General features: G+C 40.6%; 2 protein-coding genes and 1 long non-coding RNA gene across 4 annotated transcripts; all 3 read left to right on the plus strand.

The window, feature by feature from the left end:
* Positions 1-387: 387 nt before the first annotated feature.
* On the plus strand, positions 388-2,474 carry LOC131318650 (uncharacterized). The gene is made up of 2 exons (XR_009197763.1): positions 388-806; positions 2,226-2,474. It is a non-coding gene; the product is annotated as an uncharacterized LOC131318650 (long non-coding RNA).
* Positions 2,475-3,442: 968 nt separating this feature from the next.
* On the plus strand, positions 3,443-14,033 carry LOC131318645 (putative disease resistance protein RGA4). 2 transcript variants are annotated; one of them, XM_058348559.1, is made up of 2 exons: positions 3,443-5,991; positions 13,594-14,033. In XM_058348559.1, the coding sequence occupies exon 1, from the start codon at positions 3,463-3,465 to the stop codon at positions 5,350-5,352; it is 1,890 nt and encodes a 629-aa protein (XP_058204542.1). In that variant the 5' UTR covers positions 3,443-3,462; the 3' UTR covers positions 5,353-5,991; positions 13,594-14,033. The 2 variants fall into 2 exon arrangements, with proteins under 2 accessions (XP_058204542.1, XP_058204541.1); XM_058348558.1 differs by having other exon boundaries at positions 13,665-14,033.
* LOC131321061 (disease resistance protein RGA2-like) lies at positions 5,367-5,981 on the plus strand. Its single transcript, XM_058352078.1, has one exon. It carries the CDS (start codon positions 5,367-5,369, stop codon positions 5,979-5,981), a length of 615 nt encoding a protein of 204 aa, XP_058208061.1.
* Positions 14,034-17,453: the final 3,420 nt, after the last annotated feature.

The raw sequence follows: 17,453 nt of genomic DNA on the forward strand, positions 1-17,453 counted from the left end.
TCTCTAGCTAGTTTCATTATCGATGTATATACAATTGGTGATAATATTACTATATGATGCCTTGTTCAGATTAGGCTTGTTTTGCGTGGTTCGACTTGCATTACTTTTGGATCCAGGTGAGTGGTTAAACATGTTACGTATTTTTGAACTTTCCTGTGTCCCTTAAATTATTGTTTAAAAGGTTTTACGATTGGAATTGAAAACCCGTAACTGTTTATTTGGTTACTTAAATCGGCATGCGGGAAAACATTTGGTGAAATCTTTTATTGTTTGAATAAATCTTTTTGGTGAGAACTTTGTGGATATTATTGGGAACATATTTTGGAAAGTCCGGGGGAATTAATCCTCTGTGTGCAGGTGACTCTGGCTGTAGAGACTCGTATTTTTGAGGTCGTATTTTTTCTTTTATAAACGTACGGCCCGTCGAAATAGACAGTACGGATATTCGGTGTGACGTGTTCGTAGAAGGATATAAAGGTAATTATGTGAAAGGTGCACGTGTGAGTGTGTGGTGCGAGAAGCGGGGGATTGCTCCCCACTTCTATAATTCTTCTCAGGAGAATTATTTCTCCTCCCTATTCTCTCATTCTCTCACGGCTGTCTCTCTCTCCTCTCCTCCGAAACTTTCTCTCCTCTCTTCTCTCTTCGATTTCATTCACCTAGGGTGAGATTCCGGACAAAGCCCGAGTATTAAAGTTGCTATTCGGAGTACGGGCTTTCCGAATATCCAAGAAAAATCATGATCGGACCTCGTGGAGCTACGGTTGACTGGGTCAAAGGGTCGGGTTTTACTCAAAACCCTTGAGGTAGGGATTTCTCATTTCTATTATGTGTGTATGTGTTGATTTGGTGTTTGAATCGTGCCTTAGATTGTTATTTTCGTTGTTAGAAATGTTCTGGTGGAGTCTGAAAATCGTGCACTGAAAACCCAGGTCCTACCGGTAGAAAAGCTGTCCAGTAATGTCATTTTCGTGAAATCGTGATCTCCTACCGGTAGGAAACTATGTCCTACCGGTAGGAAATGAAAAATGCAACATTTTGGCAAAACTTCGAACGGGCATAACTTTTTCATCCGAACTCTGTTTTGGGCAAATTTTATATTGAAATTCATGTACCGGAAATTTACTTTCCAATGGTGGTGGTCTCATCTCCCAATTCTTAACCGATAATATTTGGCAGCCAAAATAAGATAGATATGTTCGTATACGTTGGAAAATCCTTTTTCCTTAGAATCGTTTGGGTGAAACATGGGTGTTCTTAGGTTCCCCTGAGTACTAGTTGAATGGTTTGACGAGGCCAGTGGTATACTTAACGCTTGGTAGTGGTCGTTGGGTTCTGTATGAGTCGTTTGACACCGAAACGAGGGTTTAGAGAATATAAGGAGTATAGGTGGCCGAAGGTTGTATGTGTTGACATGCGAAGTGAAAAACGAACACATAGAACACTTCTTTGAGTTAAACAATGCTAGGCATGGATACATGAGACATTTCGTTGTGTTTGATATGTGGTACACCTGTTGCGTAACTTATACGATTTTATGAGTTGCAAGGTGGAAATCTAAGAATCGTTGTGAGAGATTATCTTTTGATATGTGAGTGCTTGTATGGTGATGAGAAACTAATAACGTAACGATTGGAAGTTGATCGAGATGAAATTATCTGTACTACTTCTATGTGAATAAGTTTTCGTTATAAATTCATTATATGTGGCTGAGATGAATGGCTAAATTGTAAAGTGTATCGAAGGAATTGTGGTATGGTGACCTTTGATGTGTGACTTGAATTAGCTCCATCAGTGACGACGGAACTAGTGGGGAGTATTGGGATTTCTTAATTGGCCCGGCAGGAGCTTTTGCTCATAATACAGAATGATGAGGAAATTGTGACACGATGTGAATGGAAATGGGCTATCATTGTGAAAGTGTAAGTGATACGAAAGACATTGGTGTTGCGATTCTTTGATTACAATAGTTTCATAAGTCAAGATATCAGATTGGTGATTCGAAGTAATATGAGGGACAGTAGCAGTCATGAGAGAGTTTTGGTGTGTAGTCACGGTACTTCATTTATGTCTTCGACCTTGGGAAAATTACTAGTTGTGTTCGTTTCATCATTTGAGATACCGTACCTTGCTTCTGTTATTCATTCCACCTGTCATCCCATTCGTATATAATAGTTGTGTAGATTTCTCTACTGGGCACGTGTTTGCTCAACCTACCATTTCAGGTTCATTGCAGGTCATGGTCATGGTCATGGAGTACTTGGAGTGCATGCTGACATTATCGATTAAAGCTATTTTGGAGAGTACTTTATTATTCTTGAATAACAAACGACTTTGTTATGAAATTCCTACTTTGAAAGATTGTATTTGTCGACCAATTTATGGAATCGGAAACTGTATTGTATTTTGGGGTATTGTACGTACGATTGTGAGGACTTTGTATTTCAAATGGTATTGTTAATTTATGTTGAAAATCGAGGGCGTGACACTGGCCATTAGAGAAGAGACCGGATTAGGCCGGTGACTCTAATGCTCAACGGCTTTCTTTTGCCGGGTCGTTCTTCGGGAAAAGTTCCACGGGCTGCCTACTCGTGGAGACTCAAAGATACGATATTGGATCCAATTATGAGACATTTATTCACTGGCATTTGGTTCTATCAATATTGATTGTGGTTCCCCATTGTTGTTGGAGATTGGTTTGTGATCACCATTGAGACTTATTTGTAAATGATTTATGGCTTTATTTGTTGGTTTGATGCACACCTTCGTATGCCAAAATATGTTAACGTGAAAATCTATTTTTAGCCATGTTTTAGAACTGTATTATTATACATGCTTTACTACTCACTGAGCTCACCAGCTGACGGATTTATTCCAACTTTTTTTTTAGGCAAGTTGGGAAGTTAGGTAAGGACTCTGGCAGCATCTCGGGGATTCCGTTTGTTGACCTCTTTAGGGTGTCTCATCCTAACTTAGTGTTTTATTTCATCGCTTCCGCATTGAAACATTTTGTCAGATATCTGGATTCTTTTATTACTGTTGGATCGCTGGATTTTATTTTGTTCATGGGATGTTTGTGCCACATTCTTTTTATGGAATTTATTTGTTGGGGATGTTCTAAATAAATAAAAAGGTTGACTAATTGATGGATCCCTTCTTGGGAGTTTTTATAAAATTTTCATTTTAGGCTGCATGTTCTACAAGCTTTGATCTTGTGGTTCATGGCCGGTCACTTCTCATTTTGGGTGTGACAACATTCTTACAAGTAGAATATTTTATTTTATAATCTTTTAACTTTGCACGGCACGCAAAGTTGGCACGGCACGCAAAGTTGACATCTAAGGGCCGGCAGTTTCCTTGTGCTTTCCCTTGAAATTATTTCAAGACAGAGCATATTCCAATTTCCCTCAGTTCAATTGTCTTTGCCAAGTTACCTTCCACATCCGTAGTAGCCAGGATAATATGGCAGAAACAATTCTAACAGATATGGCAGCAAATGTTTTATCGAGTTTGGGGTCTTATGCCATTCAACACATTGGATTACCATCCGATGTCAAAGGGGAGCTGAGAAAGATGGAGACCAATATCTCCACCATCAAAAATGTTCTTCTAGATGCACAAGAGCAGCAGATGAGCAACCGTGCTGTGAAAGAATGGCTAGAAAGGATCAAGCTCATACTTTACGATGCTGAAGACCTGTTGGATGAGTTTGTAACTGAGACCAAGAGAGGGCAAGTGGAAAGCTTGATGACGAAGGTATACTACTTCTTTACAAACTCAAATCCACTTGTATTTAGATATGCCGTGGGTCGGAAGTTAAGGGATATTGGGAAGAGGCTAGATGAAATTGTTTTGCAGATGAATGCTTTTAAGTTTGTTGTGAAACTTGTAGAAAGGCCAATTCAGATCAATAGAAGGGAAGAAACCTCCTCCTTTGTGAATTCTGTGACAGTTATTGGAAGAGATGCTGACAAAGAAAAATTAGTAAGGTTGTTATTGTCCTCTGGTTATAGGGAGAATGTGGCCATCATTCCCATAGTGGGAATGGGAGGTCTGGGGAAGACCACACTTGCACAATTGGTATACAACGACGATAGGATTCAGAAACATTTCACCAAAAGAATGTGGGTCTGTATCTCTAATGATTTTGATGTCAGAAGAATCCTAATTAAATTATTGCAAGCGGGCGATCCCAATGGGGACACTAGTTATAGTAACGAAGGGCTTGAGCAGTTGCAAAACCGAGTTAGAAATGTGTTACGCGGAGATAAGTTTCTTCTTTTTCTCGACGACGTCTGGAATGAGGACCGTGTAGAGTGGAAAAAATTGGAGGATTTGTTAATAATACAAGCTAGAGGAAGTAGAATTGTTGTAACCACAAGCAGTAAGATGGTTGCTTCAATTGTCAGAACCAGCACCGTGGAACAATATAAACTTAGAGGTCTTTCTAACAAGGACTGCTTAGATATATTGGTGAAGTGGGCATTTAAAGAAGGGGATGAGAGTAAGCATCCGAACCTAGTCAACATCGGTAAGGAAATTGTTAAAAAGTGTGGAGGTGTACCTCTTGCAGCGAGGACCTTAGGAGCATTTTTGTTTTCAAAAACAAATGAACGGGATTGGTTGTTCGTGAGGGACAATGAGATGTGGGCCATTGTACAAAAGGAGAATGATATCTTACCGATATTGAAGTTGAGTTATGACCAAATGCCGTCATATTTAAAACACTGCTTTGCATATTGTTCATTGTTTGAGAAAGATGTGATCATTTATGGAAAGAAGTTGATTTATGTTTGGATGGCCCTAGGGTTTGTCCAATGTGTGGACACGGAAAATGAATTAGAATATATAGGGGAAGGATATATTCTCGAGCTTGTAAGGAGGTCCTTTCTTGAACCAGAGTATACGGGCTCTTTTAATCCAGCTGAAAGGGAGGCATACAAAATGCATGATCTTGTTCATGACCTTGCACAATATGTGGCAGGTAATGAATTCTTGACAATTAGAAGGCCTATTACCGAGGCAATTCCTGAGATGGTTCGACACGTAGCATTTGGTTTGAATACATATTGCTCGTTTTCAAGACCTTTGATGGAAGCCGAGAAGTTGCGGACGATAGTCTACCCAAGCAATAGAGAGCGTACGGTTAGATCACCTTTTGAACCAGCAATTGCAAGTTTTAAAAGCTTACGTGTACTAGAAGGCCTTGACTTGCCAGAAAATATAGGGGAATTGAAGTTGTTAAGGTACATCAGCATAAATGCACCTGCCAATCTCCCAAACTCGCTTACGTGTACTTGGATCTCTCCGAGTCAAATGTGTCTTGATTGCCCGAAGATTTCTGGAAACTAACTAGCCTGCGGTTTATGGGCTTGACAACAACATTGACGTGTCTGCCAAAACAAGGAATCGGTAGGTTGACTTCTCTCCGGACGTTGTACTTTTACGAGTGTGACAATTTGGAGACTTTGGGTGAAGGGATAGAACATCTCTCTTGCCTTCGGGATTTGGTCTTACAGAGCTGTTCTAAGCTGGTTTCATTGCCAGCTGGCTTTAGGCACCTCATTTCCCTCGAGCGTTTGGAAATTTGTAGGTGTGAAAGTCTTAATTTATCGGAGGATGATGATGATTTAAAGGGGCTTATAAGTCTTAAGAATTTGAGATTAGTTCATCTCCCAAGGTTGGTGAATTTGCCCAAGGGGCTTCTGGATGCTACTGCTACGCTCACTCATTTGATGATTGTAGGCTGTGAGAACTTTACTTCACCATCACAGTCCGTCCTCCCAAATCTCCTATCACTTCAATCGCTTGAAATAGTTTTTTGTGATAAGGTTGCGTCCCTGCCAGGAGGGATGCAACGCCTCACTGAGCTACAGTATTTGTGGATTTACCGGTGTAGGCTCAACACCAGCGGATATCGTGAAGGAGGAGAGGATTGGCCAAAGATCGCCCACGTACCTAATATTGAAATTGATGATTAATTAATGACCGGTATATTCTCTGAGTTCTTTTGTAATACTGTGCCCTATACTGACAAGATTTTGCATGCTCATAGATTCAGGGTTTTCAGTTTCGAGAGCAAAGAGACTTAGCGTAATGCGCTCTCTCTCTCAAAAAAAAAAAAATTTTTGCCAGTGCACGAGGGTTAATGTACGCAGTCTTACGCCTGCAAGCAGAGAAACTATTTTCACGACTCGAACCCGTGACCTCAAGGTCAAAATAGAGCAACTTTACCTATTATTTTATATTCCCCACACTTGAGTTTGAGGTCTTTTGAGGATGGAAATGAAATAGCTGTATAATAAAACTAGAATCCTTCATAAGTAGGATTCTAGATAGAAAAAAAAAAATTAACGACGGAGTTGTGAATAGTTATTTGCAGTGCTCAATCGTGTGCGTCCAAAGTGTTTTTGGACGGTTTAAATTGAAAACCAATTTTGACCGGTAAGAATTAATTGTTACCGATCAAAACTGAAAACCAATTCTAATTGCGGGAACAGACGACTGCGATTGCACGATGCCGCGAAAAACTTGTTCACGGCAGAGTTTCTCTCTTCTAGATATACAAGGATTCGAATAAAATTTCTCTTTCTTGCGTCCTATCGACTTTCCCCTTTAATTTCACAAGCCCCCTTTTAGCTAAAGCTCTCGATTTTGGCGGAAGTTGATTTTCAAATCTCTTCATATCATTTGAAATTCACATGTACCCAAACACGGACCTCTGATATGACGAAAATAATCAACATAGATATGATGAGACATAATATTCTGCGCGCAAAATACAATACGAAAGAACACTAATGCATCCTGTGAATGCCGTTATAATTTGTTGATCACCTTTGCTGATCAAAATCTACACATTAATGTAGTTTTTGGTTCATCTACTTTCCTAATTTGGCTGTCCTTTATGTTGGAGATTTTCAAAATAAAAGAGTCGTCTTTTGGTTTTGTAAAATTCCTTGTTTCCTTAGAATGCTTGTTTTTCCTCTTTGTGAGCTTTGTCCCACATTGGTAAGCTGAGAGATGTTGGAGTGGTATATATTAGGAAACATTCCTAATATAAGTAACTAATGATCTAGTGTGGTGCAGCCCTTTGGTGCTTCGCACCATACCGGCAGAGCCGGTACACACTCACACACGCACGCGCGCACGCGTGGGCTGTGGCGCTTTAGCGGCGCACTAGGCGCCTTGTTGGCGCCATTTCTTATTGCAAGTTGGCAGTAAGGTGACGCTGACGTGGATGACACGTGTCTCACGCGTGGCAAGTGAGTCACACGGAGCGGTTCCGATCGGGTGCAACTCGAGCCTATGGGTGCGTTGGTTCGTAGAGTTGCGATCTGAGCCGTCGGCCGCGAATCGGCTCGATCCAACGGATTGGATCAAATCCGATTGGGTGTGAGTGAAACAGCACACCAGTTCGGTGTGACTGGGTGTGACTGATCGATCTAGACCAGCGCTAGGCGCCTTATTGGCGCCATTTCTTATTGCAAGTTGGCAGTAAGGTGACGTTGACGTGGATGACACGTGTCTCACGCGTGGCAAGTGAGTCACACGGAGCGGTTCCGATCGGGTGCAACGCGAGCCTATGGGTGCGTTGGTTCGTAGAGTTGCGATCTGAGCCGTCGGCCGCGAATCGGCTCGATCCAACGGATTGGATCAAATCCGATTGGGTGTGAGTGAAACAGCACACCAGTTCGGTGTGACTGGGTGTGACTGATCGATCTGGACCATAGGATCTGATCCAACGGTCAGATTAGATCGGATGCATACCCATTCTCAATGGGTGCGTAGTGGCCTATAAATAGACCACTACTTTACAGAATCCAGTGCTGATAATGACACACATAATCCGAATTTCTCCCACATCTCTCTCTATATTTTCTAGCATTCATTCTGCGTTCTGTTTTGCTGCAGAAAATAAAACACAGTGGTTCTCGGTTCCTATATTCGTTCAAGCAGATATTCTGTCCGTTTCGTTAGTGCAAACGAAAACGGAAAGAACATCAAGTTCGGGCTTCGATTTATCTTGAAGGCAGGTTTGTTGTAACCCTTTGCATACCGAAATTGGTGGGGGCAAATACTGTCTTTAGGAAAGCGACATAGTCGTGACTCGAAGTGTATTTCAGCATTTGTGGAGATTTCGCCAACAGTTCAGAATTTGCAGCAGCCATTTTTCCAACAATCTAAAGACAGTATTCTGCAATGGCGATGTTTCTACAGAAGATGACACAAGACTTCCTGAAGTTGGAGCGGTTTGAAGGTGGGAATTTCAGGCGTTGGCAGAAGAAGATGCACTTCTTGCTAACGACCCTGAAAGTGGTGTATGTTCTGACTACTCCGAGTCTGGAGATACCGGAAAATCCAGATGATGAAACTATGGAGCAGGCCCGTGAAAGGGGCAAGTGGGAGAATGATGACTACATCTGTAGAGGACACATTCTCAATGCACTGTCAGATGCATTGTTCGATGTCTATCAGAATTCAATGACAGCAAAGGAACTTTGGGATGCACTTAACGATAAGTATCTTTCTGATGACGCTACAAGTAAGAAATTTCTTGTTAGTCAGTTTATGAATTATCGCATGGTTGATACAAAGCCGGTCATTGATCAGTTGCATGAAATTCAGTATATCCTCAGTCAGTTTAAGGTTAAGAACATGCATATGGATGAATCTATTGTTGTTTCCTCTGTTATTGACAAACTGCCTGCATCTTGGAAAGATTACAAAAAGGAACTCAAACAAAAGACCGAGGAATATACCCTTGATCAGTTGGCCCAACACCTTCGGGTGGAGGAAGAGACAAGGCGTCAGGAGGGTAAGGATAATTCTACTTCTAAAGTACATGTGGTGGAAGAAAGTTCCAACAAGAAACGCAAGAACAGGGACGGTAATAAGTCTTCTGGTAAGTGGAAGAAGCAGAAGCGGGATCCTACCGACACTGGTTGCTGGCATTGCGGCAAACCTGGGCATCTTAAGAAAGATTGCAAAATCCTGAAAAGGAAGAACTCTGGTGGAAATCCAGGAGCATCTGGAGCAAAGAATTCTAAATTCATTGCTGTTGTTTCCGAGGCGAATATCCTCGATGATGCTGGAAGTTGGTGGGTTGATTCTGGTGCGACAAAGCATGTCTGCAATGACAAGAGGCTCTTTACTGAGTATAGTCCAGTTGCAGATGGTACCATTCTGTTCATGGGAAATGCGTCAACTGCATCAGTTAAGGGAAAAGGCAAAGTGGACTTGGAGTTCACTTCTGGCAACACACTGACTCTTACTGATGTGTATCATGTACCGGAAGTTAGGAAGAATCTCATGTCTGCAAGTCTACTTAATAAGTATGGTTTTAAAGTAGTGTTTGAGTCGGGCAAAATTGTTGTGTCCAAGGGTGGTGTGTTTGTTGGCAAAGGCTATGTAACCGAGGGAATATTTATGCTTAATATTAATAACACAGTTGTTTCTGCTTATATGCTTGATTCTTTTTCTTTATGGCATACTCGTTTAGGACATATCAATACAAGGAAAATGGATTGCATGATTAAATCTGGACTAATTCCTAAATCTGATAATGATATGGATGATAAATGCAAGATTTGTTTGGAATCAAAGATAACCAGATTGCCATTTCCTAAAATTGAGCGGACTTCTACATTACTTGAATTGATTCATAGTGATGTATGTGATTTTCATAGCACTCCAACTAGAGGCGGAAAACTTTATATGGCAACATTCATAGATGATTATTCGAAATTTTGCTATATCTATTTGCTTCATTCCAAAGATGAAGTACTTGATAAATTTGTTGCATATAAGACTGAAGTTGAAAATCAATGTGGTTTGAAGATAAAACGTCTTAGGTCTGACAGGGGTGGTGAATATCACTTCCCTGATTATTGTGAATCAGTAGGGATAATTCATGAAGTAACTGCACCTTATACACCTCAACAGAATGGAGTGGCCGAAAGGAAGAATAGAACTTTATCTGAGATGGTGGTTGCTATGCTAAGGAATGCAGGATTAAGTAAAGGTTTGTGGGGCGAAGTCATACTTACCGCTGCTTATATCCTAAATAGAGTACCTCTCAAAAAGTCTAACATTACTCCATATGAACTATGGTCAAAAAGGAAACCAAACTTGAGTTATTTTAAGACTTGGGGATGTAGGGCAATTGTGAGATTGCCTGGACCTAAAAGGAAGAAACTGGGTCCAAAAGGAATCGAGTGTGTATTCCTTGGATATGCTTTGCACAGTAAAGCATATAGGTTTCTAGTGGCTGAGCCTAATGATGCTGTGTCCATCAACACCATCATTGAATCTCGAGATGCAGTGTTCTGTGAAAATAGATTTGACAGAATTCCAAGGTTAAAATCTAGTAAAGATTTGGAATCTAATAAGGATTCGGAAGAGTTTCCTTTGATGTCCGAAGAGGACAACGAGCCTTTTGAGGTTCCAGTTGAAGGAAATGAACCTGAGGAACAAGTTGAATTGAGAAGGAGCAAACGAGTTCGGATAGAGAAAACGTTTGGTCCTGATTTCATAGTTTATCTAGTTGAAGGCACTAGAGAGACTTCATGTGCTCACAATGTATTTTCACTTCACGTTGAAAATGATCCTTTGACATTTGAGGAAGCAATGAAATCGCAAGACGTGGCTTTCTGGAAAGAGGCTATCCAAGATGAGATGGACTCTATCATGGGTAATAATACATGGGTTCTGGCGGATTTACCACCTGGTTCTAAGCCAATTGCTTGTAAATGGATTTTCAAGAAGAAAATGAAAATTGATGGAACTATTGATAAGTTCAAGGCCAGACTTGTAGCCAAAGGTTTTACCCAGAAAGAAGGTATTGATTACTTTGATACCTATGCCCCGGTTGCTAGAATCTCAACAATTAGAGTTTTAATTGCTCTTGCTTCTATATACAAGTTTGAGATACACCAAATGGATGTCAAGACTGCATTCCTTAATGGTGAATTAGATGAGGAAATCTATATGAAGCAACCAGAGGGGTTTGTTGTGCAAGGTTATGAGCACAAAGTTTGCAAGCTTATAAAGTCTCTTTATGGACTTAAGCAAGCACCTAAACAATGGCACGAGAAGTTTGACAAAGTGGTTGTGTCAAATGGTTTTACAATACACCAATCTGACAAGTGCGTGTATAGTAAATTTAATGGCAAACGAGGAGTCATTATCTGTTTGTACGTCGACGATATGCTTATTTTTGGTACAGACCAAGAGAGCATTCAGAGTACAAAAGTATTTCTTTCTGCTAATTTTAGTATGAAAGATATGGGTATTGCTGATGTAATATTGGGTATAAGAATTAAAAGAAGTGGTGGTCACTTGATTCTATCCCAGGAACATTACATTGAGAAGATTCTAAAGAAGTTTAATCACTTTGAAAGCAAACCGGTGTCTACTCCGTATGACTCTCAATCACCATTGGACCTTAATGAGGGGAGAGCTGTATCACAACTAGAGTATTCTAGAGTGATTGGCAGCTTGATGTATGCCATGACAAGTACAAGACCGGACATTGCATATGCGGTGGGGAGACTTAGTAGGTATACTAATAATCCTGGGCATGTACATTGGAATGCAGTATATAGAGTACTGCGGTACCTCAAATGGACTATAGATTATGGAATAGTCTATAGTGGATATCCTTCGGTTCTAGAAGGATACACTGATGCTAGTTGGATTACTGAGCGGAATGATCACTCGTCAACGAGTGGTTGGGTGTTTACACTTGGTGGAGGGTCAATCTCCTGGGGATCTAAGAAGCAAACGTTGATAACAGACTCGACCATGGCAGCCGAGTTTGTAGCATTAGCTTCTGGTAGTAAGGAGGCAGAATGGCTGAGAAATCTGTTGCTGGAAATTCCAGTGTGGCCAAGCCTATGCCACCTGTATCGCTGCATTGTGATAGTCAAGCTACGTTGTCGCGAGCGTATAACCAAGTGTATAATGGAAAGTCCAGGCATATTGGACTAAGGCATAGCTATGTGAGACAATTGATTGTTGATGGGGTGATAACCATTGATTTTGTTAAGTCAAGTCAAAACTTGGCGGATCCTTTTACGAAAGGCCTTGCAAGGGATTTGGTGTTGAAAACATCAAAGGGAATGGGACTTTTGCCCAATTAGTTTAATCACTCCTGGTGGAAACTCAATTCAACCGGTTGATACTCTCAATCTCTTGAGTTCAATGAGAAACTACACCATATGTCGTGATTGGAAACACTTTAAAGCTATTTTACACATTCCAAGGTAAAGTGTTTTGTACCTATAATGTGAAATACAAAGGAGGTTGAACTACTTAGTTCTTAATAGATTGTTTTGTGCTAATGTTATAAGAGCACAGATAGCGATCTACCTATATGAATGTGGAGGTGGTGCCGCTTCCTATAGGTCACAGGGGCTAGACCTTAGAGCGTTCATGAAATCAAGATAAAAGACCCAAGGCCAGTTCACGGGTCAACCGATTGGGATATCTGCACTATTTGGAGGATTATGTGTGAGACACATCCGGTTGGTCGACAGAGGACAACTAGTTCAAAGACACGTCTACTATGCTGCCCTGACCAGCTTTGATATGTTTTCACTAAGTGAATAGTTGAAGTCGCAAGACACTATTTATGTATGCATAAACCTTGTAGTAAAAACCGAGAATATTTCATCTGTATTTCGAAAATGGTGGGGGATTGTTGGAGATTTTCAAAATAAAAGAGTCGTCGGTTTTGGTTTTGTAAAATTCCTTGTTTCCTTAGAATGCTTGTTTTTCCTCTTTGTGAGCTTTGTCCCACATTGGTAAGCTGAGAGATGTTGGAGTGGTATATATTAGGAAACATTCCTAATATAAGTAACTAATGATCTAGTGTGGTGCAGCCCTTTGGTGCTTCGCACCATACCGGCAGAGCCGGTACACACTCACACACGCACGCGCACGCGCGTGCGCGGCGTGGGCAGTGTGGCGTGGGCTGTGGTGCATTGTGGCGCTTTAGCAGTGCACTTTGCACTTAGCACGTCAGCGCTAGGCGCCTTGTTGGCGCCATTTCTTATTGCGAGTTGGCAGTAAGGTGACGCTGACGTGGATGACACGTGTCTCACGCGTGGCAAGACTGATCGATCTGGACCATAGGATCTGATCCAACGGTCAGATTAGATCGGATGCATACCCATTCTCAATGGGTGCGTAGTGGCCTATAAATAGACCACTACTTTACAGAATCCAGTGCTGATAATGACACACATAATCCGAATTTCTCCCACATCTCTCTCTATATTTTCTAGCATTCATTCTGCGTTCTGTTTTGCTGCAGAAAATAGAACACAGTGGTTCTCGGTTCCTATATTCGTTCAAGCAGATATTCTGTCCGTTTCGTTAGTGCAAACGAAAACGGAAAGAACATCAAGTTCGGGCTTCGATTTATCTTGAAGGCAGGTTTGTTGTAACCCTTTGCATACCGAAATTGGTGGGAGCAAATACTGTCTTTAGGAAAGCGACATAGTCGTGACTCGAAGTGTATTTCAGCATTTGTGGAGATTTCGCCAACAGTTCAGAATTTGCAGCAGCCATTTTTCCAACACTTTATAGTCCTATTTTTCACAGGTTGCCGATATGAATTGAGCGCTAGCTTATGTGTTCTGCCCTCCTTTTATGTGTAGTGGAGCTTGAGTCTTCTGGCTTCCTTGTGCTGGGTGATGGTATTGCGGTTATGTGTTCTTTCTCGTGACAGTTGGTCGATTCGTTTGGTGGTACATGCACTGAGTCTTAAGTACCATTTAATTGGGATCAGCTACGTGATTTTTTCTCCAATGTCCATGTCCAAGGCATCATGTTCTGTAATATCCAAAATGCCTCGGGCCTTTATTGTGACGTGTGTAATGCTGTTCTACAAGATGGCAGTTTTTTTTTTTTTTTTGCTTTGTTTTGTTTTGTGGGCATACTGATTTGTTTGGTGGACCATCTGTAATGCAACAGTTATATGTGCTCTCATTTTCTCTGTATGAATGAACCTATGGAATTTGTTATTTTGCTTTGTTCGGTGAACTACGGATTATAATACTCTTATGTAATGGACTTGGTTGTATCGCTTTTATTTTCTTCGAATGAATTGCACATATTTTGCTGAATGATCCATCTACTGTGAATGTGTCCTTCAGAGGCGTGGTTCTCTTTGGGAACTATTCCATTAACTTAATCCATTAAGTTATGTTTGATTTTGTTGGTTAAGTTTGTATTGTTAACTTTGCTTTGGAAAATAAATTTGCAGGGCCTGCATACTCGATTTATCTAGTTTAGTTTATGTTCCCGGTTGTGGTTTTATTTCGTGTTTATTTTGTTATTCTGGTCATACAACTTTCCTCATGCAATAAAAGCAAATAAATTTAGCTTCTTTAGCTCTGTTTTCTTTCAATCTCTTATCGATTCATCGCATTCCACCTAGTGAATTCATGCTCCGAACAAATCATCTTAAGATTCAACGTTGTATTAGGATCCAAGAATAGACTTTCATCGACACGAGCTAAAACTTCTATTAATTCCTACTATGTGTTTTGCATAGGAAATAGGAATACTAAAATGATGAAAGCTATTGTTCGCAATCAAAGAGAACATTGACAGTTAATGCGAGGTTGTCCGTTGTTACTCATAGTCAGAATGATGTAACAAGCTCTGTGAAAATTTCAGCTATAGAAAATATTTCCTGAAGTAATGCGCCAAAATTTTAACTTTTAACTAACGTGTCGGGTTATCGAGTTATGGAAAGCACCAACCTATCCATGACTTACAGCAAATAAGCACCGGTACATGATACTCAAGGCAAAGCCCTGCATCAAGAAGACATAGGAGTCGACAAGTCATCTAGAGTGCTGCGATCCTGTGCTGAAGGAAACCAAGTAAACAGACCACACACCTTTCTAATCGGAGAGACAACAATTCCAATTGCCAGTAAGAGCACCTGATAGCAAATCTGTGTTCGTTCACTGCTTCTCAGTCACAAAAAATACACACCCCTAACTCTGCTTTCTCGTTAACGAAAAGTACACATAACGTAGCTCCTCTTGAAACCGTACTTAGTTTCTTGATCTGGAATAACAATTCCCTGCGGAATACGCAGAATAGATTGCTTGTAGAGGATACATTGCACGTCTGCTCGTCCGGGACACAACCAGAATCAATGGAGAAGGAGAATCGATGGTGAGCTTCAGAGAAGTGGCGGGACTTGCAGAGGGCGTGTATTATGCTGCTGATATTGAAAGAGTCAGGGAAGTAGCCACGGAGGCAGAGATGGTCGAGAATGCGAAGGGCTCCATCAACATCGTTGTCCACAGCACAGAGTGTGAATCTCTTTGGTCCAGTAATTCCTGTTGGTTATGCTCACTTCTCGTTCATCTGGTTCCTGCGCTGGTTGTGGTGGTTGAGAGACAGAGAGAGAGTGATCTAGTTATGATTCTACTGTTGATTGCAGTTTTAGGTGATGGAAACGGCTTGAGAAACATTACTACCTTCACATGTTTTGGTGTTGCTTTCAATTAGCCGTTGGTGTTTCCTCTTCATGCGAGTTGGTAAGGAAGAAATAGCATAACAGTGGTGTTCCTTGCCCCTGTGCTAGCCTTGCAAAATTCCAGTGTCATCAGCGAACAAGAGATGGCTGATCGCTGAGCTACCCCTTCAAATGCGTACACCATGTATTATGCAGGTGATCTAGTCGGAGCAAAATAAAGTATTAGCGATGCTTATCACCACAATCATTCGTGAGTAACTAGATAACTGCTTCATTTCCTTAAGAAAACAGTATTTTAACAGACTTCATTCGTATAACAGATGTCAGAAATGAATAGATAGAAGACATTTTGGTCATCATGGTTACCTAGAGAGAAGTTACAACTTAAACAAAAAAATAGAACTGCTGCAAAGGATGAAGATACTACATTAGGCGCACCCAGCAAGGGGCACGTGGGGTCACCTGCCCCCACCCCATCCCAACACCTTTTTTTTTTTTTTTTATTTAAATTTATAGTTAATTATTTATGTAAAAATGAGTTTTTTTTTTTTTTTTTGGCAAAAATGAGCGGGAGAACTAAAAACCCACACAGAAAACTCGACAGGGAAAACTCGCTCAACGCTTGATTTACTTTGTCGTTGTTAGTCACTTGTCTCTGTGGTCGTCGCCCGTCACTTCACCGTTTTCCTCACCAATCATCAATTAAATTTGGGGCTACACGACAAAAGTAACATTTTATTGAAAGAACTTTTAATTTGGGGCTACATAATTCAGGACTTTTTATTCTTTTCTTTTAAGATTCGTAATATATATCTTGATTGTTTTTGGGAAAATTAGGCCTTCATTTCTTTACTTGGTTTTTACCTAATCAATGAAATTTACAATTCAATTTTTCATAGTTTGTGCCTTTGCGCTTAATTTCGATTTTTGCTTAAGGTTATTAGTATAATGTGCCCCCACATGAGACAAATTCTGGGTTCGCGCCACTGTGACTACATATACATGAGAAGTTAAGAAATACAGTGAACACATAAGTCCAAAATGAAATTGATGACTACACAACAAATGATTAGGATTTAGGGGGCATCTGTGGTTTATTGTACATGTTGATTAGGTATCCTATGCAAGTCAGACATCCCCGACCAATGGCGAAGACCTGGACAAGAACTGCATGCCGACCAATGCTTTACTTGTTGGTCTCAACATATATTGTTACGAAAACCTGGACAAGAACTGCATGGCTTGTGCAAATGCAAAATTTACATCTAATTCTTCTTCAAATCTAAGAACTCAAAGAGATGCAATACGTAACCTTCTCATCTAAAGCGGCAGGAAAAAGGACATTAGAGTGACATCAGGGAACAGTGACGAGCACATTTTGCCTACATAACAAGGACGAGAAGACAGGGACAATGATGGTTGTTTTGGTGGTGGTGGTATTAGGATCGATGAACCAAACCATGCAAGGTGATGATTCGGCGAAAAATATCAGCCTTCTTACAAAACAAATGTTAATTAACTAATGTTTCCAAAGATATGTTCATCTTCCATGAGATGGATGCAGGAACAATGAAGTAACAGAAACTACCAGCGTAACTACAAAATAGTCTCAAACACTTCTTTTCCTAATATTATTTGATTGACCATCTACCAGGGGTCCCTAGTTCTGTTTTCTTTCCCTTTTTCCTTCTTGTTCCGTAATGGCAAATTTTAGGGCTCCAGTCCTCCCCGTCCATACCCTCATCGATTGGGAATTACATGGGTACTGTCATTGTTGTTGTTATGGGCGCCCCTAGTTCATCAAGCAAGTATATGATAATAAGAGAACCCGTAAAGATAGTAGTTTCATAAAATAGAATTTGAAAAACTAAATGAAAAGTAGTAAAAAAAAATTGCACAACTACAATGACAGGAACCATTAGTTGGGCGAATTATTCTGTTTTGCCCT

This window comes from Rhododendron vialii, chromosome 3a, assembly GCF_030253575.1.
Source record: "Rhododendron vialii isolate Sample 1 chromosome 3a, ASM3025357v1".
Taxonomy (NCBI): Eukaryota; Viridiplantae; Streptophyta; class Magnoliopsida; order Ericales; family Ericaceae; genus Rhododendron; species Rhododendron vialii.